Source organism: Pan paniscus, chromosome 8 (genome assembly GCF_029289425.2).
Source record: "Pan paniscus chromosome 8, NHGRI_mPanPan1-v2.0_pri, whole genome shotgun sequence".
Taxonomy (NCBI): domain Eukaryota; kingdom Metazoa; phylum Chordata; class Mammalia; order Primates; family Hominidae; genus Pan; species Pan paniscus.
The window spans coordinates 114667605-114693012 of NC_073257.2; the positions used below are offsets into that span (position 1 = coordinate 114667605).

A 25408-nucleotide genomic window follows, 5' to 3' on the forward strand; every position below is an offset into this window, starting at 1 on the left:
CCCAGCTAATTTCTTACATTTTGAAGAGACAATCTTGCCATGTTGCCTAGGCTGGTCCGGCAACTCCCGGGCTCAAGCAGTCCTCCTATCTCACCTCCCAAAGTGCTGGGATTACAGGCGTGAGCCACTGCACCCAGCCCCATGCAGTTCTTTTTTATTTTTTTGAGACGGAGTCTTGCTCTGTTGCCCAAGCTGTAGTGCAGTGGCGCTATCTCGGCTCACTGTAACCTCCGCCTCCCAGGTTCAAGCGATTCTTCTGCCTCAGCCTCCTGAGTAGCTGGGATTACAGGCGCCCGCCACCACTCCTGGCTAATTTTTGTATTTTTAGTAGAGATGGGGTTTCACCATGTTGGTCAGGCTGGTCTCGAACTCCTGACCTTGTGATCTGCCCGCCTCGGCCTCCGAAAGTGCTGGGATTACAGGTGTGAGCCACTGCACCTGGCCCGCTTACAGTTCTCTAAGCTGTTCAGGGGAACTGTTTACTTCTACCCTGGACAAAGGGTCACATTAAAAAGGGTCTCACCGCAGAGTGTCTTGCAGGCAGCTGGCTGGCAGGCTCAAATGAGAGGCTGACTTTTAAAAGAGATTTGAAGAGCTCAAGACGGCAGGGTGCAGTGGCTCACACCTGTAATCCCAGCACTTTGGGAGGCGAAGGTGAGTAGATCACCTGAGGTCAAGAGTTCGAGATCAGCCTGGCCAACATGGCGAAACCCCACCTCTACCAAAAACACAAAAATTAGCTGGGCATGGTGGCATGCGCCTGTAGTCTCAGCTACTCAGGAGGCTGAGGCATGATAATTGCTTGAACCCAGGAGTTGGAGGTTGCAGTGAGCCGAGATCACACCACTGCACTCCAGCCTGGGAGTCAGAGTGAGACTGTCTCAAGAAAAAAAAAGTTCGAGAACTCTATGTAAATGTGTACTGTGTATATTAATTATATACACGTATTTACATGTTTGTGCATCTTCCCTGCTTGAAATGATTACCCCAAGGTTTTGCCACATTACAGATCATTAAATAAAGAACACATTCTATTGATTAGATTGTACTTATGAAGGAACAAGATGAACTTGAATATTTCAGGAAGCTTTGCAGCAACAAGAATTGAAACAAACAAGTTTGTTAGGTTTTTTAAACCTAACAGCTTAGTTATTACAAAGTACCCTCCAAGGCAAATTTCATATCTTATCTGTCATTTTTGTGCCTGTCAGCATCTAGCATGAAAGTTTAGGGTAACCCTAAGCCTTAAATTCTTTCTACTAAATTTTGGGTTTTAGGTCCTGGAAATTTTTCCCAGCTGTATGATCACTCTGAACCTGTTTCCTATAAAAAGGTAATGTAGGTAAAAACACCTAGGTCAGTGGTTGATACACAACAGTCACTGGGCAGAACTGGTTGTCTTCCCCATGCTGTTGTGGTAGGAGATTTTTCTAGATTATCTGCAGGTGTTCCCATCGTGCAGTGGAGAAGGGCCCCTCTTCTTTATCCAGGTTCCTATTTGACATGTGTTTAATTAAGATGCTGCTTGAGCCATAGTGTAGAGAATTCAGATGTCTGCTGCTTGTATTTAGGTGTCTTTAGCCTGCCTTAACTTCAAGGTTACTACTAAACTTTAGAGCAGGAAGTGACAGTCAGGTGCCCGCAGGGGCCAGCCAGTGACATGACTGAGTCAAGCAAATGAGATTATTGGGCAGTAGGGATGGGGCGGGGGATGAGACTGTGTAGACTGGAGAAGCTGGAGCCCATATACATCTCTGCCCAGCCTCTTATGGCCCTTTGTGAATGTGGTCCTTGATTTTTCTAGAGAAACTGGAAATCTGGATTTTTGTATGAATTTCTCTCATTTTAAAATGTTGACCGTCAGTTCCACTTTTTTTTTTTTTTTTTTTTTTTTTTTTGGAGACATGGTCTCACTCTGTTGCCCAGGCTGGAGTGCAGTTAACAGCTCACTGCAACCTGGAATTCCTGGGCTCAAGTGATCCTCCTGCCTCAACCTCCCAAGTAGCTGAGACTACAGGTGCCTGCCATCATGCATGGCTAATTTTTTAAATTTAAAAAAAAATTTTTTTTTTTGAGACAGAGTCTCGCTCTGTCGCCCAGGCTGGAGTGCAGTGGCGTGATCTCGGCTCACTGCAAGCTCTGCCTCCCGGGTTCACGCCATTCTCCTGGCTCAGCCTCCCGAGTAGCTGGGACTACAGGCACCCGCCACCACGCCCAGCTAATTTTTTGTATTTTTAGTAGAGACGGGTTTCACCGTGTTAGCCAGGATGGTCTCGATCTCCTGACCTCGTGATCTGCCCACCTTGGCCTCCCAAAGTGCTGGGATTACAGGCGTGAGCCACCGCACCAGGCGAATTTTTTAAATTTTTAATAGAGATGAGGTCACGCTTTTTTGCCCAGGCTGGTCTCAAACTCCTGGGCTCAAGCAGTCCTCCCACTTCAGCCTCCCAAAATGCTGGGATTGTAGGCCTGACCCACTGCACCCAGCCCACTTTTTTTTCTTTTTTTTTTTAGGGCGGGGACAGAGTCTTGCTCTGTTACCTAGGCTGCAGTGCAATGGCACGATCTCAGGTCACTGCAACCTCCGCCTCCAGGTTCAAGTGATTCTTCCGCCTCAGCCTCCCAAGTAGCTGGGATTACAGGCACCCGCCATCATGCCCGGCTAAATTTTGTATTTTGTAGAGACGGGGTTTCACCATGGTGGCCGGGCAGATCTTGAACTCCTGATCTCAGGTAATCTGCCCACCACAGCCTCCCAAAGTGCTGGGATTACAGGCGTGAGCCACTGCGCCAGGCACCAGCCCACTTTTTTTTTTTTTTTTGAGACAGAGTTTTGATCTTGTTGTCCACCCAGGCTGGAGTGCAGTAGTGCGATTTCGGCTCACTGCAAGCTCCACCTCCCAGGTTCATGCCATTCTCCTGCCTCAGCCTCCCGAGATGTTGGGACTACAGGCGCCTGCCACCACGCCTGGCTAATTTTTTGTATTTTTAGTAGGGATGGGGTTTCACCGTGTTAGCCAGGATGGTCTCGAACTCCTGATCTCATGATCCACCCAGCTCGGCCTCCCAAAGTGCTGGGATTACAGGCGTGAGCCACTGCGCCCAGCCTCAGCCCACTTTTTAAAAGTTGAAAAACAACGGTGCCATGTAGGCATAGAACTCATTAGTGGGTCCACTGGGGCTTAAGGGCCACTAGTGCAATCCCCACTTTTAAGAGGGGAGAGGCAGTGATACAACTGTGGGAAGAAAAGGACCTACTTCATGGCACCAACTGTGAGTGGATGACAGTAGGCTAAACTGCCCCTCTGCTCTGCCTGAGTGCCACCTGCTACTCACCTGCTCTGCTGCATGCTACCTGCTATTTCAGCCCTCAGCTCTCTGCACCAGCCCTTGCTAAAGAAGCCATGCTTCTCAATGGACTTACTCTGTAGCAGAAGAGGCCAGTGATGAGGAATTCCTGGGGACTGCTTTTCCTTCTAAGTGTCCAGGGGTGAAAGAATGGTCCATGAACCAGGGTCCAGTGCCTCTGTAGCCTGCCAGACTCCACAGGCCTGCATGCCCTGGGACATTGACAAGTAGACCTTAATAAAACCATGGGATATGTTGCAACTTCCGATTTTTGCTGTGGGATTTTCCTACCAGGGTCAAGTAGCTTTTTCTGAATTTGTTATTCAGGTTCCTAATAGCAACACAGGAAATGGATTTTAATTTTTTTGCTGGCTGCTCTGTTTGGGGGCTGTTTAATGAGGATGTAGTTGCAGTGCAGCTTTGGCAGTAACAGTACTGGTGTGGATGGGAGCGTAGCTAACATGTCACTTCTTTTTAAAATTTATGTGTATGATCTATTATATGTTTTAATGGAATGAGTCATAGAGAGTATAAATAATGTGCCTTGATTCTATGTAGGTACTCTTGTGGGTAACTGTGTTGGGACATGTTTGGGATTCTAGAAAACGAATATGAGTCTATTTCATGTTTAGAGAGCAGGAACTGTTTATTGTATGTTCTTTTTAGATCCAGGGCAGTGGTTCTCAAGCTTGAATATACATAAACATAACCAGGGGAGCATGTTTTAAAAGGCGGATTTTCAGTCCCTGCCCCTAGAGGGTCTCAGTCTATCTACATTCTTGACAAATATTTCAGATGATTTGGGGCCCATGGACCACACTTTTGGGAAACACATCCCTATTTTGTTGCATTTGTTGTCTAAGCATGTTCATTGTTATGTGGGGGCAAATTCACTTATATTTATAAGATGCCCTTATTGTCCTGATTCACTGTGTTGCCCTTCCTCAGATTCTTGACTAGTGTTAGTCTTTGGGAGGGACCAGACCAGATTGTTCCAGGATGCCCTGTGGGTTGAAGTCAGTGGACCCCTATTGTCCCCACTACTACCCCTGGGACTCCCCTTTGGGGACCATGACACTGTGGGCTCATCTTGAAGCAGCAGCCATCTCTTTTGATCCTAGGCTTTTCTTACATTGGTCACAAGCTCCAGTCTTTGGCTTTACTCTTTAGGGTACTCTATAGCTAAAGCATGGGGGACTGGGTCTTCTTGAGCCCAGGGAGCTGGAGTCCAGAGCCCTTAAGGAGTAAACCACACTATCAGATCTGAGGGATGAGGCTGAACCTTATCAGAAGATTTACTGGCTTGGTTAGGGGAACCTACCCATGTAGCCCAGGCTATTTGTTCTTTTGGAAAACTACTGAATTCAGCCAAACAGCATAAAAATCCATTCCTAGTGTCCCATTGCATGCAAGACAAAGTCTTGGTTAACTTCTTAGCAGTGGCTTGCCCTTTATGGGGAAGGATGGAATTGAGTAAGCTCTTTTAGCCAAAGCTTATGGAATAATTGTCAGGTGTGGTATATACTAGAAAGGTTACGAAAGTAGTACATGACAACCCCACCATCAAAGAAAGGGAGATTAGACTGGGCACAGTGGCTCCCGACTGAAATCCCAGCACTGTTGGAGGCTGAGGCAGGAGAATCACTTGAGCCCAGAGTTTGAGACCAGCCTGAGCAACGTAGCGAGATCCTGTCTTTACAACCAATAAAAAAAATTAGCTGGGTGTAGTGGCGTATGCCTGTGGTCCTAGCTAATTGGGAGGCTGAGGTGGGAGGATTGCTTGAGCCTGGGAAGTTGAGGCTGCAGTGAGCTATGATCATGCCACTACACTCTAGCCTTGGTGACAGAGTGAGACCCTGTTTCAAGAGGAGGGAAAAAAAAGAGAGGGGAGACTAGACTAACACATGGGAAGCAATAGGCCAGGACTCCTGCTGCATCATCCCCCTTCTTGGGCTTACTTTCTTCATCCTCAGCCCTTCTGTACTCTCCTTCTGCCCAATTTGAAAATGTGTGCCCTTGAACAGTTCTCTTTATTTCCCTCAGGTCTTTGAACAGTCTAAAAAACCAATAGTGGTCAGGCACGGTGGCTCACGTCTGTAATCCCAGCACTTTGGGAGGCTGAGGTGGGCGGATCACCTGAGGTCAGGAGTGCGAGACCAGCCTGGCCAATTAATAATACAAATAGAGACAAATAGAGACCAGCCTGTCTCTATTAATAATACAAAAAATTAGCTGGGCGTGGTGGTGCACGCCTGACGTCCCAGCTACTCGGGAGGCCGAGGCAGGAGAATCGCTGGAACCTGGGAGGTGGAGGTTGCAGTGAGCCGAGATCGTGCCACCGTAGTCTAGCCTGAGTGACAGAGACCCTGCCTCAGGAAAAAAAAAAAACAAAACCAATACTATCAGGGAGAACGTGATCTTAACTTTCTTTCTTTTTTTTTTTTTGAGACAGTCTCACTCTGTCACCCAGGCTGGAGTGCAGTGGCGCGATCTCGGCTCACTGCAACCTCTGCCTCCTGGGTTCATGCCATTCTCCTGCCTCAGCCTCCCGAGTAGCTACCGCGCCCGGCTAATTTTTTGCATTTTTTAGTAGAGACGGGGTTTCACAGTGTTAGCCAGGATGGTCTTGATCTCCTGATCTCGTGATCCGCCTGTTTCGGCCTCCCAAAGTGCTGGGATTACAGGCATGAGCCACCACGCCTGGCTGATCTTAACTTTCTAATTGTAAAAATATAGGTAAAAATATAGGTGAATACATGAAGCTTTGCCTCCTTACCACCTACAAATATGTTTCTAAGGACCTGGGCTTGAAAGTGCTGCATTTTCAGAACTTGAAGATTCTATCTAGGATAGAACAAAAATAGCTGATTCTAAGTTAAAGTTGTTTGCTGTCTTATTTAGCCATTTCAAATGTCTGCTTTATGAAAACTGCGTTATCCTTTAGCTACAGAGCATTACCAAAATCATTTAGAACTTTTTCCTAGTAGATATGCAGTGCTAGACTTTGGTCTCCTTTCTAGAAAGCCATTCCTGGTTCAAGAATGGAAGGAAAATTTGTTTTGTTGCTTACTCTGCAAGAGCAGCCACAACCTGGCTGGGGGGGATAAATAAAGGCTCAAGGTAAAGAATAAATATGAGAGTTGCAAAAATATTTTTATATTTATTCAAGTCTCCACCATAACCTAAGGGAGGGACTAGCCAAAGCCAACAATGAATTTATAAACTGTGGTACTTTGGAAATTATTTTATTTTATTTTATTATTTATTTTTTACTGAGACGGAGTCTTGCTCTGTTGCTCAGGCTGGAGTGCAGTGGCACAATCTCGGTTTGCTGCAACCTCCACCGCCTGGGTTCAAATGATTCTTGTGCCTCAGCCTCCTGAGTAGCTGGGACTACAGGTGCGCACAACCACACATGGCTAATTTTTAAAATATTTTTAATAGCGATGGGTTTTCGCCATGTTGGCCAGGCTGGTCTCGAATTCGTAACCTCAGGTGATCCACCTGCCTCAGCCTCCCAAAGTGCTGGGATTACAGGCATGAGCCACTGCACCCAGCCTGGAGATTATTTTAATTGTCATACAAAGCCTATGAGATCTGACCTCGGCTGAATTCTTAGCTCCCCTTTCACACTGCTTTCCCTGAGATCACTGTACTCAGCTACACTAGTCTTCTTTCTCTTCCTTGAGCACACCAAGCTTGTTTCTGCCCTGGTGTTTTTGCGTGGATTTGATATTTCTTCTTCCTGGAACACTGTTCTCACAGGTCTGGTTAAGCTGGCTCTTTTTCAGCAGTCAGGGCTCTACTCAGATGTCACCTACTCAGAGTGGCCTTTCCTGACCACCCTATCTAAAACTCTTTGTCTCATTATCGTGTTTTATTATCCTCATGGAGCTTATTACTGCTAGTGAAATTATAATTTTGCTTGTTAATTGTCCGTCTTCCCAACTGGAACATATTTAAAAATCTTTTTGCCTTTGTCATTCTGCAGTTTCATACAATGTACCTAGGTGTGGGCTTCTTATTATCTGGAAATTTTGTATCTTTTTTTTTTTTTTTTTTTTTTTTGACAGTCTCACTCTGTCGCCCAGGCTGGAGTGCAGTGGCATGATCTCGGCTCACTGCAACCCCAGCCTCTCAGGTTCAAGCGATTTTCCTGCCTCAGCCTCCCGAGTAGCTGGGACTACAGGCGCCCGCCACCACGCCCAGCTAATTGTATTTTTAGTAGAGATGGGGTTTCACAGTGTTAGCCAGGATGGTCTCGATCTCCTGACCTCATGATCTGCCCACCTTGGCCTCCCAAGGTGCTGGGATTATAGGCATGAGCCACCACGCCCGGCCGAAATTTTGTATCTTTAATCAGTCTTATATAGAAAATTTTTAGTTATCCCTTTAAATATTTCCTCTCCTCCATTCTTTTCTTCTCAAGCTTCTTTCTCATTTTTCATTTCCATGTTTTCTCTTGTGGAAGCACTTTGATGGTAATTTTCTCAGATCTGTTCTCTAGTTCATCAATTTCCTCTTTAACTTGGTCTCCTCTCTGTGTGACCCATCTGTTGAGTTTTTTATTTCAATAACTATTTTTCTACAAGTTTTATCTGCCTGTTACTATTTCTTGTTTGGTAATGTTCTTTTCTTGTGTTTTTAATTCTTTCTTTTTGGCTTTAATCATTTGAAATATGCTTGTATCTTATAGGGACTTTTTTTCAGGGGGGTCTTATCCTGCTATTTGTTGAACTTGTCATCTTGTTTGTAATGGATTAGTTTTGCATACATTTTTATATTTTGGATTGTGAGCTTATCTTCAACAGAACTTTATTTTTATTTTTATTTTTGAGACAGTCTCTCACTGTCGCCCAGGCTGGAGTACAATGGTGCGATCTCGGCTCACTGCAACCTCCGCCTCCCGGGTTCAAGCAATTCTCCTTCCTCAGCGTCCGGAGTAGCTGGGATTACAGGCGCCCGCCACCACGCCCAGCTAATTTTTTTGTATTTTTATTAGAGACGGGGTTTCACTATGTTGGCCAGGCTGGTCTCGAATTCCTGACCTCGTGATCCGCCCGCCTCAGCCTCCCAAAGTGCTGGGATTACAAGCGTGAGCCACCGCGCCTGGCCAACAGAACTTTATGTATAGGAATCCTTTGTGCCGTGGCTGAGGGTAGATCTCTTCAGTTTTGTATTTCTGCCAGATGTTGCAGGTTTATTGCCAGCCTGGGACTACTTTTTGTGTTAAATTTTTGGCTTGGGGATCCTCAGACCATGTAGTAGTACAATTCAAATCTGAAATAATATGTGATCACACATTATTAGAGGAGATACTGTTTTCCTCCCACTTCAGAGTTTTTATTGTCACTATGTGCCAGTGGGCTAATGTTTTTTCTAATCTGTTCTCCCCCTCTGAGGGCCCCAGCTTTGTACTGGTTCTCAGTTCCAATTCCCTGTTTCAGGTGGGCCCAAGATCAACAAACTACCCCACTTTCTAGGTCAACTGGAAAGGCCTGATCTCATTTACTACTGTGGTTTCTAGTTCCCGCTGTCGTTTTTGGTCCCAGGTGATCCTCCTTGCTTTCTTGCAAGTTCAGCTTTGTAATTAAAAGTGATTGTTGTATAGCCAGGGTTTTATAGCAGAATAATTTTTAGTTACCTACCCAGCTATATTGCCAGAAGCGGGAACTCTCCCCTCCCACCCCCCAAATCTCTTGCTCACTGCTATAGCTATCGCATCCCGCATAGTGCCTGGCACATGGTTGGGGGAAGGGGGTCAATACATATGTGTTAAATGATTTGGAGAACTGAACATTTCCATTAGGAATTAGTTCTTGGCCAGGCACGGTGGCTCACACCTGTAATCCCAGCACTTTGGGAGGCCGAGGTGGGAGGATACCTTGAGCCCAGGAGTTCAAGACCAGCCTGGGCAACATGAGGAGACCCTGTCTCTATTTAAACAAACAAAAAAAGATTTAGTTCTTCCTGCAGGGAAAGCCAGAGGTGATGCTCCAAATTAATTCATATCCAGCAGCCAAGATATTTGGTGTCCTGTGCTTTAGCATCCCAGGGAGGACTTCAATTCTTATTTTTCACTCTTAAACTTTAAAGTGTTTTCCTAAGGACATGACGCTGTTGCCATTAGCCAGTTGCTAGCAGAGTTTTCCAGACCCATAAATTGGCAGATTAAAACCATGCCTGGGGAAACATTACTGCCCAGTGTGTCTTTTTATGCTGGCACTTAGAAAGTTTTTACACTGATTAAATTGACCTTTACAGTGGCTCAGCTAAGAATAGCAACTGTAAGATGTGGAAACTGTTGAGGAAAATGTTGTTAGTCCCACAGTTTATACTGCCACCAAAGAGAGGAGATAATTTTTTGCATATGTGCAAAAGGCATACTGTTTATCCTTTCCAGTGTAAAAATGTTTTTTCCAGTTTGGTGTTGGTCTTGCTTGTCTCTTCTTTATGCCTTTGTTTTCTGTTTGGTAACCATGTGTGCCTTGTCTCTCAGAGCTGGTCACTGTGGCACTGGGGCTGAAGGCACATACCTGTAATAAATGGGGCTCCTAGTAGCCACTACCACGGTCATTCCCGAGGTGAAAGGCCTCAGCGTAAGCGCATTCATTATGCACCAAAGTTCCTTTTTGACAAGTTGTACATTTCTAGCTTTCTGGGGTTTTGTTTTAGCCGTGGAGTTTTGTGCAAATGAAAACATTGCCAGGAAGATGATATCTTTAAAATGCAAGTATGATCTTGTTACCTCCCTGTACAGAGTGGTCCCCACCTACCTAACTTTCCTATCTACTTCTTCTACCATCTCCTTCTAGCCAAAAGGGCTTTGCTTGTAGCATTTTCTCTGCCTGCGATGTTCTTCCCTGTCCTCTTCCTAGTTACTTTTTTTTTTCTTTTCTTTTCTTTTTTTTTTTTGAGACAGTGTTTCGCTCTTGTTGCCCAGGCTGGCGTGCAATGGTGCGATCTCAGCTCACCACAGCCTCCGCCTCCCGGGTTCAAGCGATTCTTCTGCCTCAGGCTCCCAAGTAGCTGGGATTACAGGCATGTGCCACCACACCTGGCTAATTTTTGTATCTTTAGTAGAGACGGGGTTTCTCCATGCTGGTCAGGCTGGTTTCAAACTCCTGACCTCAAGTGATCCGCCCGCCTTGGCCTCCCAAATTGCTGGAATTACAGACGTGAGCCACCGCGCCCCCTAGTTACTGACTTTTTAACCGTACTGTCAATCTCAGTTCAAGCTTACCTTCCTCCCAGAAGCTGTTCTGGACCTTCTTGACCAGTTCCTGGGTCTTATCTTTTACTCACTGTCACCTAATCTGCACTTTTCCTTCCCAACATTTATTGTAGTCGCAGTTTTATCTGCGTAATTATTTTACCATCTTTCATTAGACTGTAAGTTCCGTGAGGATGGCCTAAACAATATAATAATGTGTAATGTGCTTTGAAGATGCTTGGAAGAAAAGCATAAGCTAGGTGTGGTGGCTCATGCCTGTAATCCCAGCACTTTGGGAGGCCAAGATGGGACGATTGCTTAAGGCCAGGAGTTTGAGATCTGCCTGAGCAACATAGTGAGACCCTGCCTCTACCAAAAAAGTAAAAATAAAAAAGCCAGATATGGTGGCACATGCCTGTAGTCCTAGCTACTCGGGAGGCTGAGGCAGAAGGATCACGTGAGCCCAGGAGTTTGAGGCTGTAGTGAGCTACAGTTGTGCCACTGTACTCCAGCCTGGACAACAGAGCAAGACCTTGTCTCCAATAAATACGTAAATAGTAAAAGCATAGGATAATCATAAAGGGTGCTGATAATTTTTCATATTTGACCTTTCCATTGCATTCTTTCCAGTTCCTTTTTCTTTTCTTCTTCATGTGTCTGGAGCAGCCCACATTGCCACAGAGAACTTGGCTGTTCTGAAACAATTCTGAGTGAAGGCAAAGTGCTTTTTGGATGGTCTTTCATGCTCAGCAATAGTGGCTCACAGAATAATGTTGATAGTAGGAGCCCAGAGAATTTAATTAGCCCAAGGTCACACAGTTAATAGCCCTACTGTAAAAGCTGGGCTTTGAACCCAGATCCAGCTCACTCTTTTTTTTTTTGAGACGGTCTGGCTCTGTCACCCAGGCTAGCGTGCAGTGGTGCAATCATGGCTTGCTGCAGCCTCAACCTTCTGGGCTCAAGCAGTCCTCCCACCTCAGCCTCCCAAGTAGCTGGGACTACAGGTGTGCAACATCACACCCAGCTAATTGTATTATTATTTTTTTGGTTGAGATGGGGTTTTGCCATGTTGTCCAGGCTGGTCTCAAACTCCTGGGCTCCAGTAATCTGCCCACCTTGGCCTCCCAAAGTGCTGAAATTATAGGCGTGACCCACCACACCTGGCCCCAGCGAACTCTTAACTACTTAGGCTTTGTGTAGATCTTATGCCACCGGGAGGTGTTTGAGTCCTAGGTGTGCAACAATTAGGCTCCTCATATAAGGAGGGGTGGAAGAGCACCAGGCAGCATTTCCACACCACTGTTCTTTGCTGTGGATTTGCATGAGAGGAGACATAGATTTCATGATATCTTGCATTGGCTTGAGGCTGCTATGTCAGGGTGGAAAGGGGATGGGGAGGATAATAAAACCTTAAAGTTGAAGGAGACGGCTGGGCGTGGTGGCTCACGCCTGTAATCCCAGCTACTCGGGAGGCTGAGGCAGGAGAATCATTTGAACCCGGGAGGTGGAGGTTGCAGTGAGTCAAAATCACGCCACTGCATACCAGCTTGGGCAACAGAGTGAGACTCCATCCTCCCCACCCCCACAAAAGAAAATTTAAGGAGACATTACGGGTGATCTTAACCAGACCTAGGGCCATTGAGTAACTTGCCTAAAGTTCATTTCTGTGTAGTGATAGAGCTGGGGTCTACAAAAATTAGCCGGGTATGGTGGCGTGCACCTGTAGTCCCAGCTACTCAGGAGGCTGAGGCAGGAGGATCAGTTGAGCCTGGAGGTCGAGGCTGCAGTTAGCCGTGATCAGGCCACTCTACTCCAGCCTGGGCGACAGTTAGACTCTAAGTGAAAAAGAAAAAAGTAGGGGGGTGCGGGGAGAGCTGGGGCCAAACCCAAGGCTCCTGGGTTTTCCATACCACTATTGACTGACACCAGCATGTCTCTCTGAAGGAACTCACTTTGGCACTCATATCTCACTATCTCCTGAATCCTCCTTCACTTCTTCCTTGCTAGAGGTACACCTTCTTTCGTACCGCTGCAGCAGAAAATGACAGTTCCCGTAACCAAGACTATCCCAGGCAGCTCAGGGACTCTGTATTTAGAGGAGGGAGAAGGACCACAGGGGACTAGATATATAGATGGCCACAACTTGTGATGGTTCAACTTAGTGATTTTTCAACTTTATGGTGGTGCAATTGATACATGCAGCCAGTAGAAATCATTTGTTTTTCATTTTTAATACAGTATTAAGTAGATGACATGAGATATTCAATACTTTATTGTAAAATAATTTGTGTTAGAGGATTTTACCAAACCATAGGCTGATGTAAGTTCCGAGCAGTTTAAGGTAAGCTAGGCTAAGCTATCCTGTTCAGTAGATTAACTGTGTTAAATGCATTTTTGACTGCGATATTTTCAATTTATGATGGGTTTACCAGAACGTAACCCCATCGTAAGCCGAGAAACTTCCGTACTGTGTTAAAAACTGTTTGAGGAACACTGGATTAAATGATGCTTCCACTGTTCTGCTCTCCCTGGGAAAGCGGAGGCAGAACGGTGAAGCAGAGCGAGGTCTTGTTTATTCCAGGCCCCCTGCCTCGGTGCACAGAAGATCCGAGAGAAAAGCTGACTGACAGCAGTAGGTCATGAGGATGCCACTTGTTTAGATTTCAAATGCATTCCACTCTATGTCTCACTTAGGACCAGTTGACAGCCGTGTGTTCCGAGCCTGGGCTGCCTCTGGTGAATTTTCCTGAGACAGAAGTGTCATTGGATTCTTTCTTGTGCCAAGTGTAGGCACCACTGCCTCTTTTAGAAACTATGTGGACACTTTGAACTGTGCTCTTTCAAGCCAGTGCCGGAAGAATGGCATTCGCAGGGCCTGGTAAACTGGGGAGAAACTTTCTGATGTTTTTATGAAAGGCATGTTTTGCTCTGAAGTCAAAGAGTGTGTGTTCTGGCCAAAGTAGCAAGCATAGATCTGTTTTTTCCACATGCACCAGGCTTCAGAGGAGAAGTTGACTAGATAGCCAGTGTCTCATTTTGCTTGTGGTGGGCATGGGATGGTGAAAACGGAAGGAGGAAGTACAGGGGACAAGATATTTAGATGGTCCACAACTTGCGATGGTTCAACTTAATGGTTTTTCAGCTATGATGGTGTGAATGGCATACATGGCCAGTAGAAATCATTCTGTTTTTCACTTTTAGTGCAGGATTAAGTAGATGGTATGAGAAATCCAACTTGATAGCCAGTGTCTCATTTTGCTTATGGTGGACATGGGAGGGTGGTGGTGGGGCGGCGGGGGAAGGAGCACATAGAAGGAACTCTGCGTGCAATGTTGTGAGGGCCTCGTTGTCAGGGTTTATAAATTTCTCGTTTCCTTCTTTCTAAACTCTCATATCAGAATGTAAAGTTTTTAAGACCAAGAAACACCTAAAGATTTATGGTGGAAACGTGCACTAAGCCGGGGAACTGGTTTTCAGCCCTGTGCTTTCTCTTGTCCTCTCCGTGTGGCTTCAGGTGCCAGTCCTGTTTCTGCCCAGCCTCTAGCCCTGTAGACAGTCACTGGAGTGCCTGGTGTATACCCTTGGCCAAGTAGACAGTGTAGTAAAGCATGGCCCAGAGAGGAGGAGCCGACCATGTGACTTCAGTTTCCACTGGCAGCTGTCCGCCGGATGTGCACTGTGGGCAGGGCCAGCCTGAGTTGCCGCAAATACTGTGGCTTTAGTTTATTTGCTGAGCAGGGCTTTTTTCCTTCTTAACTCTGAGCTTCTTGGGGATAAGGACAATGTCTTATTCATCTTTGTATCCCTTGAACCCAACACAATGCTTGGCACAAAGACAGCGTCCAGTAAGTGACTGTGTTATTGTTTAGAATGAAGAAATGTTGAAGGCCACATATAGCAGATGCCTTACAGGTTTCGTCATCTGCATAGTGGCCCCAAGTACATTTTGGGCTGAGGTTAACGTTGGTCTGGGAGGTATTTTATATCTTACATGTGAAACTTTTTTTTAAAGTTCCCCTCCATCCTCATCCACCAGTGCTATGGACAGAATTTGGCAGACAGCTAGATGGCCACTCAGTAGTGCCCTTTATGTGAGTGTCCCTGACAAGGGACAGTATGAATCCTGGATCCAGTCAGGATTCTTTTTCAATAAGCAAAAATGATCTAGCAGATTGAAATTAGACTGGGTTATCTGAGCAGTTCGGCCCTTTATTGAAAAGTAAAGAATTTCAGTTGTAGATTTTTTTTGTTGTTGCCCTCTTTAGGATCACACTGTGAATTAACCTTGGAGAGAAAGTGTTTTAAAAAGAAGAATGGAATAACTGAGCAGATGCTAATCCTAGAATACATACCGCTTTAATTATTCCAGGAAGTTTCACAGAAAAGCCAGTTTTATTTAAAATGTACTGCTAATTACCAGGGAATCAACACCCTCCTACCGGCTGAGGTTAGCACCGGAACATGAAATGTTTCTACTTGGACCTAAAGTGAGGCAGCCCTTGCCTGTCCTGTCCGAGGAAAACTTCACTCTGCCAATTGCTTTTGTGTCCTGAATCTCCTCTCCTCTTTAATAAACCATATTTTTTCCCCTAAACTCTGTTGTTGTTGTGTAAATCTTTTAAAGTTTTTTTTTGTTTGTTTGTCTTTTTTATTTTTTATTTTTGAGATGGAGTCTCGCTCTGTCGCCCAGGCTAGAGTGCAGTGGCGTGATCTTGGCTCACTGCAATCTCTGCCTCTCTTGTTCAAGCGATTTTCCTGCCTCAACCTCCTGAGTAGCTGGGATTACAGGCGCGCATCACCACGCCTGGCTAATTTTTATATTTTTAGTAGAGACGGGATTTCATCATGTTGGTCAGGCTGGTCTCGAACTCCTGACCTCGCGATCTGCCTGCCTTGGCCTCCCAAAGTGCTGGCAATACAGGTGTGAGCCACCGCGCCTGGCCAAAGTTGTTTTTCTTAATGGAATAAACATTGATACAAACTGTTTTGGGGGCTGGTGAATAGACAACCAGGAGGACAATGATGAGAAGGAAAGTGTTCAAAAGCTGTCATTTAATATGCTAACATGCTTTTTTAATTTTTTAGGATAAGGAAGCCTGTGTGGGTACCAACAATCAAAGCTACATCTGTGACACAGGACACTGCTGTGGACAGTCTCAGTGCTGCAACTACTACTATGAACTCTGGTGTAAGTCCTTGCTCGGGTGCCTCTCAGTATCCCAGGGTCCCAGTTACTGCCTCTGCTTAGTGGGAAACTCTGGGCATTAGCCCTTTTCGGATTCTCTTGGGGACAGTGTTGGTGAGTGGAATCTGTTTATGGGTTCCAGAAGTGCTTCCTTTGTAGAGGAAGAGAGTTCTGGTGCTCTTTGGACTTTGTTAGCTGAAGACTGGAGAATATGGTCTTAGCCAGGTCTGCTGCAGAAGCTCTTGCCTGAGGTTCTCCTGGCTGCCCTCTCCATTGTGTGCTGAGCAGCTGACAACAACTTAGATGCTTCCTTGGGCCCTCCCAGAAGCCCAGGTTTGCCTTTCTTTTTTTTTTGACAGAGTCTCGCTCTGTCACCAGGCTGGAGTGCAGGCGCAACCTCAGCTCATTGCAGCCTCTGCCTCCCGAGTTCAACTGATTCTCCTCCCTCAGCCTCCTGAGTAGCTGGTACTACAGGTGCGCACCACCATGCCCAACTAATTTTTGTATTTTTAGGAGAGATGGGGTTTCACCGTATTGGCCAAGATGGTCTCGATCTGTTGACCTCGTGATCTGCCCGCCTCGGCTTCCCAAAGTGCTGGGATTAGAGGCGTGAGCCACCGCACCTGGCTGGCTTGCTGTTTTTGCAGAGAGAGGTTGCAAGCCAAGCTACTATGAATGCCAGGCCACTCTAGATGGTCACTATGCCATTTTCTTGTAAGGACCACAGGGGCTTCCAGAATTTCCCATAGAACCTCATGGAGTGCCTCTGTTTCTGAGGGTCCTTCGGAAAGGAACAGTCTTTCCCTAGGTCCCTGCCTATAGAGGACCTTCTGGAGAAAGGGAGTCTTGAGGCTCAGCTCCTTTTATTTCTTACCCAGTTCTCACATGGAAGCTCCTGGAGGATTCTCCAGTGTACCTAACCTTTTACTGTCAGCTAAATGCCATGTGGAGGCTGGGCACAGTAGCTCACGCTTATAATCCCAGCACCCTGGGAGGCCAAGGCATGTGGATCACTTGAGCCCAAGAGTTCAATACCAGCCTGGCTAACATGGTGAAACCCCCTCTCTACTAAAAATACAAAAATTATCTGGGCATGGTGGTGTGTGCCTGTAGTCCCAGCTACTCAGGAGGCTGAGGCAGGAGAATCACTTGAACCCGGGAGGCGGAGGTTGCAGTGAGCCGAGGTTGCGCCACTGCACTCCAGCCTGGGCAACAGAGCGAGGCTCCATCTAAAAAAAAAAAAAAAAATGCCATGTGGAAACCATCTTTGTCTTGCCACTGGTTTGACTGAAGCCAGAACCACTTGCTTCTTCAAGTTGCACGACAGTGGTGATGGTGTTAGGGTCTTCAGGGAGTGACCCAAGGTTGCTTCAACTGACACTCTTTGTACTCTGACCTTCCTGGAACTCAGACGAGACAGTGTAGGATGCTGGACAAAGAATGAGAGGGTGTGGGGGGGTGGTGCTTAGGACAGCGAGGCCCCAGGTGACTGACATTGCAGTAGTTCTTACAATTGTCTCTTGAGAAAGGAGACTGCAGGCGGTTTCCCCAGATGATTCTAAGCCCTCATCACTGCCTCCATTTGGAAACAGACTTCGGGTTTGTCAAACCATGACCTTGCCCCCACCATCCTATCTGCGCTTTTCCCCTTTCTCATCCCCCCCATCAACCCCTGTGTCAGTGATATGGCAAGAAAGCAGCCAGAAGGACTATTGTTTGGTCCAGAAAGGAAATTAGACTCTTGGCTGGGAGGTCTGTCCATCTGAAATGCAGTTGTATTTGTAGCCAACAGGAGTGGTTCCTCCAAACAAGACCTCTCCCTCACCCTCGCCTTTCCCTTTTGAGGACTGAGGACGGGCTCATCTGCCTTTCTGAGGAATTCCAGGAGCAGTCCAGTGCAGGAGAGCACAGGGCTCAAGATGTCCCCACCAGACCTGCAGATATATAAGCAGCAGTGAAGGAGGGCACAGTCATTGTTGCTATTTTAGACGGGGTGGGGCTGAGAAACTTACTAGAGGACACACAGTGCCAAGCAGGTAGACAGACTCTGTTTAAATGTTTTAAAATGCAGATAACCACAGGGTTCAAATTCTCCTTCCCACCCTTTGTTAAAACAAAAGTTGAAGCTGGGCTGCCAAAAAGCCACAGAGCTGCAGTTTGTTTTTCTGGGTCCTGGCCAGGCGGCATCAGTTGTGAAAAGGAACGAAGTTGCTCATGGCCCCGTCTCAGATTGACAGAGCCTCCTGGGCTTTTGGCAGAGCCGACTCAGGAGCCACCTGAATTGGCTCACCAAAGCCAGGGCAGGGGGGTGGAGTGGTGGGGACAGGGAGACCCAGAGGGCAAGGAGGTAGTCTGGGAAAGCAGGTGCCTCACCCCAAGGGCTTAAAGAAAGTCAGAGAAAGAGCTGCATGAACGGCTAAGTGTCTCTCTAGCTACGGGCGTTTAGGAAAGGAGGCCCAGCAGAGAGCAGTGTCTAGACGGAGAGAAAAGGTGCCCCGTTAAATGAGCTGGCATGTGTTTTCCACGTTCTGGAGGCATGGGAGACATAAAAGCAAAACGCCCTTCTCAGGAAGTCCTCCGATCTCCCTCTTTATTGAGGTCATGGCTTCTGCCTGGTGTGTATGGGAGGGAGGTTGATGTTGGAACAAACACCTGAAGTTCTCATCAAAACGGCACTTTTTGTTGCTTTCAACCCTGTTCCCTCTAACTGCCTCTCAACTTCGCCTGAAGTGTGAAAGTCACGGGCTTTGGGCTGATTTCCTTCCCACCTTCCTTTGGAAAGAAAATTCCTCAGCCAGGAAATCCTTTGGCAGAGTTTTCATCAGACAGGGCAACTCCTTAACTATAGTTGCCTACAGGAAAGGCCTCCGGGAAAAAATGCCATTTCTACCCACCCTTTACCTCTACTAAACTGCATTTTCCTGTGTGCTGAGGAAAATTCTCAATTCTCACACACATACTTACACACACACACACGGTTTACACAGACACACAAGCACACATAGACCTGAGCTCTGGCCGGCAACCTTTCCCACATGTCTTTTCAATGTTTCATAACCCAAACCAGTTATTGGGCCTGCATGTGTTGAGAACGGCAGATCCTGTTTAATAGGGGCAGTAGTTGAGGCTATTAAGGACCTGATCGTTGTTAGTATTATCTCCATGCATTTTTACGGCACCTGTACTTTAATTCATCATTCCATCAGTTATTCATTCAGCAAACCCTTATTCCAGTGCTCTTGAACTTTAGCAGGCATCAGAATTTCCTGAAGGGCTACCGAAAACACACACTTCTGGGCCCTACTCCCAGAGCTTTTGATTCAAAACTGAGAATTTAAAAACCTGAGAATGTGCAATTGTAACAAGTTCCTAGTTGATGCTGTGACCTCCTCTGGGCTGGAAACTGGAGAGACAGAATTCTTACCTTCAGAAGGTAATCCAGCGGGGAGGGGATAGGATGTGCATTGGCCCAAACCCCAAAGCCACTCCTCCCTGTTCTCATCCCGGGGCTCTCTCCACTCAGCAAGCTACATTTTCCAGGGAGAGATCAAAGTTGGGAATTTCTGCCCTTGAGATCATTTGGGAGAATTTCACCCAGGCATCAATTTCCCCTGGTTTGGGCTTTAGGAGGGAGAGGGGTATGTTTCTGGACAGTGGAATTTCCCTGAAGTGACACGAAACAGGCTATTAGCAAATCCTGTCAATGCTGCCCAACTCGTTTTTCATTTTTTATTCTCTCTCTTTTTTTCTTTCTCTCTCTCTTTCCTTTCCCTCCCTCCCATCTCCCTCCTCCTCTCTCCCCTCCCTCTCCACTCTTCCTCTCCCCTCCCTCCCCACACTTCCTCCCCCCTCCCTCCCCACTCTTCCTCCCCCCTCCCTCCCACCCTTCCCTACCCTTCCCCCCACCCCCACCCTTCCCCCACCCTGCCACCCCTCCCCCACCTCCCCACCCTTCCCCCCACCCTCCCCTCCCCTTCCTCCACCCTCCCCTACCCTTCCCCCAGCCTTTCCCTTTCCCCCTTCCCCCTCCTCCTTCCACCTTCTCCCTTCCTTCCTTCCTTCCTTCCTCTTTTTGTGTGTGTGAGACAAGGTTTCACTCTATCACCCAGGCTGGAGTGTAGTGGCATGATCTTTGGTCACTGCAGCCTTAACCTCCTGGACTCAAGGGATCCTCCTGCCTCAGCCACTTAAGTAGCTGGGACTATGATTGTGTGCCACCATGCCCATCTAATTTTTGTATTTTTTTGTAGAGATAAGGTTTCGCCATGTTGCCCAAGCTTCGTTTTTTACCTGCTGTTTTTTTTTGTTTTGTTTTTAGTTTGTCTTAAGATACCCATTGTTAGCAAGAGCTCAGTAAATAGGAGTTGACTGAATTTCCAGTGCCAAGAACAGAACCTAAAAGCAGACTTTGGACTTGTTCCTAACCTGTGTTTCTTTTTTCCTTTTCTTTTTTGAGACAGTGTCTCACTCCCTTGCCCAGGCTGAAGTGCAGTGGCATGATCTCGCTTCCCAGGTCCAAGCGATTCTCCCACCTCAGCCTCCCAAATAGCTGGAATTACAGGTGTGCGCCAGCATGCCCAGCTAATTTTTGTATTTTTAGTAGAGATGGGGTTTCACCATGTTGGCCAGGCTGGTCTCCAAATTCTGACCTCAAGTGATCCACCTGCCTCAGCCTCCCAAAGTGCTGGGATTACAGGCATGAGCCACCACACTGGGCCCTGTGTTTCTTTATGGAATACTTTTTGGGGGTTAAAAGGGAAATTGAAAGGAAATTTTAAAGGAAACCCTTCCCATCTATGGTTAAGCCTGTAACAACAACAATAAACACACTAAGAACTTACCATACATCAGGCATAGTTCTGCGTATACTACATATATTAACTCATTTAGTCCTCACAGTGACCAGATAAGTTAGAGACCTTTATTCTCCCCGTTTTACAGATGAGGGAAGTAAAACCAAAATGACCAAGGTCACAAAGCTAGAATATGTGTTTTTAAGCTGGGCTTTGAACCCAGGCCATCTGCCTTTTCTCTTCCACGTCTGCAGTCATGCTTGTAGGAAAGTTGGCTGGGCTTTCAGGAGAAGTTGCGACTCTCTGACGTCTTCATTTCCCAAATTCAGGCCTTTTCCACTGTGGCAGTGGCAGGAGCTCTTGCTGAGAGCAAGGAAGGGCCAGGGGAGCCAGTCACCCACCGTCCTGCAGGATGGGAGGAGAGCTCACTTACAGTATGCTTGAGCCTCCTAATGGGGAATTTCCTGCCAGTTGAAGAGTGGTGTTTTCCCAAGTTTGTAGTGAACTCTTGGGGTTTGTAGTGTAGTCATGGGGCACATGACTCAGTTCCTACACTGGACTGTGATTGTTTTTAAAAACATGTTTTCCATTTTGCTTAGCATGACAAATGCACCCCACAGTGAACTCACAATTTTCAAAACTTGTCTTTGAGGAATGTAGTCTCTTGGTAGGTGTGTGTTTGTCGGGGAAAGGAGGGTCATGTTTCTGTCTCTGGTGTGTCTTTTGTTGGGTTTTCCTTTTTTTTTTTTGGAGGCAGGGTCTTGCTCTGTCTGTTGCCCAGGCTGGAGTGCAGTGGCGCTATCTTGGCTCACTGCAAGCTCCGCCTCCCAGGTTCACGCCATTCTCCTGCCTCAGCCTCCTGAGTGGCTGGGACTATAGGCGCCTGCCACTACGCTCAGCTAATTTTTTGTATTTTTAGTGGAGACGAGGTTTCACTGTGTTAGCTAGGATGATCTCCTCGTGATTCGCCCGCCTTGTCCTCCCAAAGTGCTGGGATTCTAGCCTTGAGCCACCGCGCCCAGCCAGGTTTTCCTTTTTTTTAAACTTTTCTTCTTTGTGCTTACTTCAGCAGCACCTATACTAAAATTGGAATGATACTGAGATTAGTGTGGCCCCGGCCAAGGATAGCAAGCAAATTTGTGAAGCACTCCATAAAAAAAAGTAAAAAATGTAAAAATGAACTTTCTTCCTTGGTTTTGAAATCTAGCTAAAAGATTAAAATTTTTCCTAAGTTGGCCAGGTGTGGTGACTCACACCTGTAATCCCAGCACTTTGGGAGGCTGAGGTGGGTGGATCACTTGAGGTCAGGGGTTCGAGACCAGCCTGGCCAACATGGTGAAATGCCATCTCCACTAAAAATACAAAATTAGCTGGGTGTGGAGGTGCATGCCTGTAGTTCCAGCTACTTGGGAGGCTGAGGCAGGAGAATCGTTTGAACCCGAGAGGCGGAGGTTGCAGTGAGCCGAGATCACACCACTCCACTCCAGCCTGGGTGACAGAGCAAGACCCTGTCTCAAAAAAAAAAAAAAAAAAAAGCCCTTTTTAAAAAAAAAAAAAAATTGTACTTCTGGTTCAGTGAATCTAGCCTTTTTCTGGATCAAGGATTCCTTTAAAAATCTGATGAACACTTTAAATTCTCTCCCCAAGAAAAACTTGTAATCACACTGCAGTAGTCAGGATAGGCTAAGTTGTGCCACAGGAACAAGCAAGTCCAAAATCCTAGTGACCTAAAAACAGCAGGTTTATTCCTCACTCACACTGTATGTCCATCGAAGGTTGGATGAGAGTTTTGTTTCCACTTCACCATCCTCTGGGACCCAGACTGATGTGAAATCACCATCTGGGATGTTGCCAGTTGCCAAAACAGAAGGAAGACTAATGGAGGGTCTCATATTAGCAAGACACATTTTGGCCTCTAAGTGACATATATCACATCCAATCTCGATTCATTAGTTAGACTTAGTCCCAAAGCCTCACCCAGTCACAAGGGGGTCAGGAAGTTCAAGCCTACCCACATGCCTAGAAGGAGAAGAAGCAGAAATACTTGGCAAACATGAAAACCAATGCATGCGATTTTCTTTAAAACGGGGAAAACAAAACAAAACAAAACAAAAACAACCATGTTGGCCAGGTGTGGTGGCTCATACCTGTAATCCTAGCACTTTGGGAGCCAAGGTGGGAGGATTACTTGAAGCCAGGAGTTTGAGACCAGCCTGGGCAACAAAGTGAGACCACCCCCCTATATCTACCAAAAATTTAAAAATTAGCCAGATGTGGTGTGCACCTGTAGTCCTAGCTACTAGAGAGGCTAAAGTGGGCTCCTTGAGCCCAGGAGTTGGAGGCTGTAGTGAGTTCTGGTCTCTACTGTACTCCAGCCTGGGTGACAGAGTAATACCTGTCTCAAAAATTTATTTTAATTAAATTTTTTAAAAAATTGTAAAAGCTGTGAAATAGATCATATATATTGCAGTATAAAAGTTAGAAGTTGGTTTACCTTTAGGTAGAGAACTATTGAAAAAATGACTGGTGGCCAGGTAAAAAACTAGTAGAGTTAGATGCTGGCTATCTTTTTTTTTTTTTAGAGATGGGATCTCGCTGTGTTACCCAGGCTGACCTCACAAGAAGCAGTCCTCTCATCTCAGCCTCCCAAGTAGCTAGGATTTTAGTTGTGAGCCACTGCGCCAAGCAGATGCTGATTACCTAATGGGAGAATGTACTTTTAAAATTTTAAAGTTCGGCTATCTCTGGTATTTCACACCTGTAATCCCAGCACTTTGGGAGGCTGAGGCAGGGGGATTGCTTGAGACCAGAGTTTGTTTGAGACCAGCCTGGGCAACCTTGTGAGACCTCATCTCAACAACAACAACAACAAAATTAGCGGGGTGTGGTGGTGCATGCCCGTAGTCCCAGCTACTCAGGAGGCCAGAGCGGGAGGATCACCTGAGCCCAGGAGATCAAGGCTGCAGTGAGCTGCGTTCACACCACTGCACTCTACCCTGGGTGACAGTGAGACCTTGTCTCTTAAAAATAAGTTAAAAAAAATTGGCCTGGCACGGTGGCTCACACCTGTAATCCCAGCACTTTGGGAGGCGGAGGCGGGCGGATCACTTGAGCTCAGGATTTTGAGACCAGCCTGGCCAACATGGTGAAACCCTGTCTCTACTAAAAATACAAAAAAAAAAAAAAAAAAAACAGTTAGATGGGTGTAGTGGCACGCACCTGTAGTTGCAGCTGCTGAGGAGGCTGAGGCACAAGAATCACGTGAGCCTGGGAGGCGGAGGTTGCAGTGAGCTGAGTTCCCTGGCCACTCCAGCCTAAGCGACAGAATGAGACCCTGTCTCAAAAAATAAATAAATAACGATAAAGTAAAAAAAAAAAAAAGTTATAAAGTAACACAGAAGTATAATGGACTGTGAGATTACACTGAGAAAGTAAGAGAAGTATAGGTAATACAAAATGGTTGTCAGCCCAGAATAATTTAGACTTGACTCCGAAATACACATGCAGCCAAGTTCTTAAGCAGAGTGTCCACCCCAACAACCCTAGGAGATGTTATCAAACTGCATCTGTAGCCAGTTTCACCTCCATAACTCCTTTCCAGCCTCTCCACCCTTCTCCGAGGGTTCCTCTGCCAGTGTCTACTCTTAAGTCAGCCAGAATTCATAAAGAAAGAAACGTAAGTTAAGCAAATTTGACTAGTGAACCGGGAAAGACCAAAAAGGAGACTGCTAAGTTCACTTTATGGTCTCTGGTTAGGAATGGATTTTCCTGTCTGCTGATGGGTAACAGGGAAAAAAATCCTCTGTCTGTTCTCTTGCTGCAAGGCTGCAGCATGAAGCTTTGGTTGAACAGCGATACCTACTGAAAGCAATTAAGTGCCGTGGAATGGTACTGCCAATGCCAGCCTGCTGGGGCTGGGGGGCATGTCACTGTCCTGCCCCACTTGGTGGAGGGCAGCTTTGTGAGGAGATTCAATGGGGGCATTCCAGGGGGACAGAGAAAGAGCTGTCGCCAGATGCCACACCCTAAATGCCAAGGGATCTTTTGGAAAATTATGTATATACAAATAAGGGGGAAAAACATCAAGGATTTATTCATTTTTACAAGTCTGTTTTGTGGGGGAGGGAGGCATTTTTTTCTTTTTTTAAACAAGGTTAACTTGATTTAACTCATTCTGACAAGAGATACATGTGGAACTACTTTTAAAATTTTAAACACAAATTTATAATTACAAAGCAGATGATAAAAAATACACATAGCATTTGGAATGGAAAACAATGGAAGTTTTTCAAGAATAGAGAACAAACAATATTATCTATTCTCATTTAGTAACAACTCATCTTAAAATTATTCCTTTGATACATTTTTAGTTGAGAAAAAAATATTCTTTTTACTACAGAGAAGTACATGTCCATCTTAGAAAAATTAGGAAATAGAGGTAAGCAAAGAACAAAGGAGCAGGTACTGTCTGTCATCCAGAGTTACCCCATGGTTAGAGCTTCCTGACCATACCCCTCCTTTTTCTGTCCATATATACTTTTTTTTTTAAGACTGAATCTCACACTGTTGCCAGGCTGGAGTGCAGTGGCGTGATCTCAGCTCACTGCAACCTCCCCTCCTGGGTTCAAGCGATTCTCAGCCTCCCAAGTAGCTGGGACTATAGGTGTGTGCCACCATGCCCAGCTAATTTTTGTATTTATTTTTAGTAGAGATGGGGTTTCACCATGTTGGCCAGGATGGTCTCGATCTCTTGATGTCGTGATCCGCCCACCTTGGCCTCCCAAAGTGCTGGGATTACAGGGTGTGAGCCCCTGCGCCCAGCCATACATACTTTTTTTAAGCAAAAGTTAGGATCATATTTTATTTTGT

General features: G+C 46.2%; 1 protein-coding gene and 1 non-coding gene across 3 annotated transcripts in view; both read left to right on the forward strand.

Moving 5' to 3' along the window:
• WBP1L (WW domain binding protein 1 like) overlaps positions 1 to 25408 on the forward strand; it is a 75189-nt gene that overhangs the window by 41264 nt on the left and 8517 nt on the right. For both annotated transcript variants that reach the window (XM_003825526.6, XM_003825527.5), the window contains exon 2: positions 15647 to 15749. In XM_003825526.6, the coding sequence (XP_003825574.1) occupies positions 15647 to 15749 (103 nt within the window). The remainder of the gene's footprint in view (positions 1 to 15646; positions 15750 to 25408) is intronic.
• LOC129393274 (U6 spliceosomal RNA) lies at positions 21596 to 21698 on the forward strand. Its single transcript, XR_008620108.1, has one exon. It is a non-coding gene; the product is annotated as a U6 spliceosomal RNA (small nuclear RNA).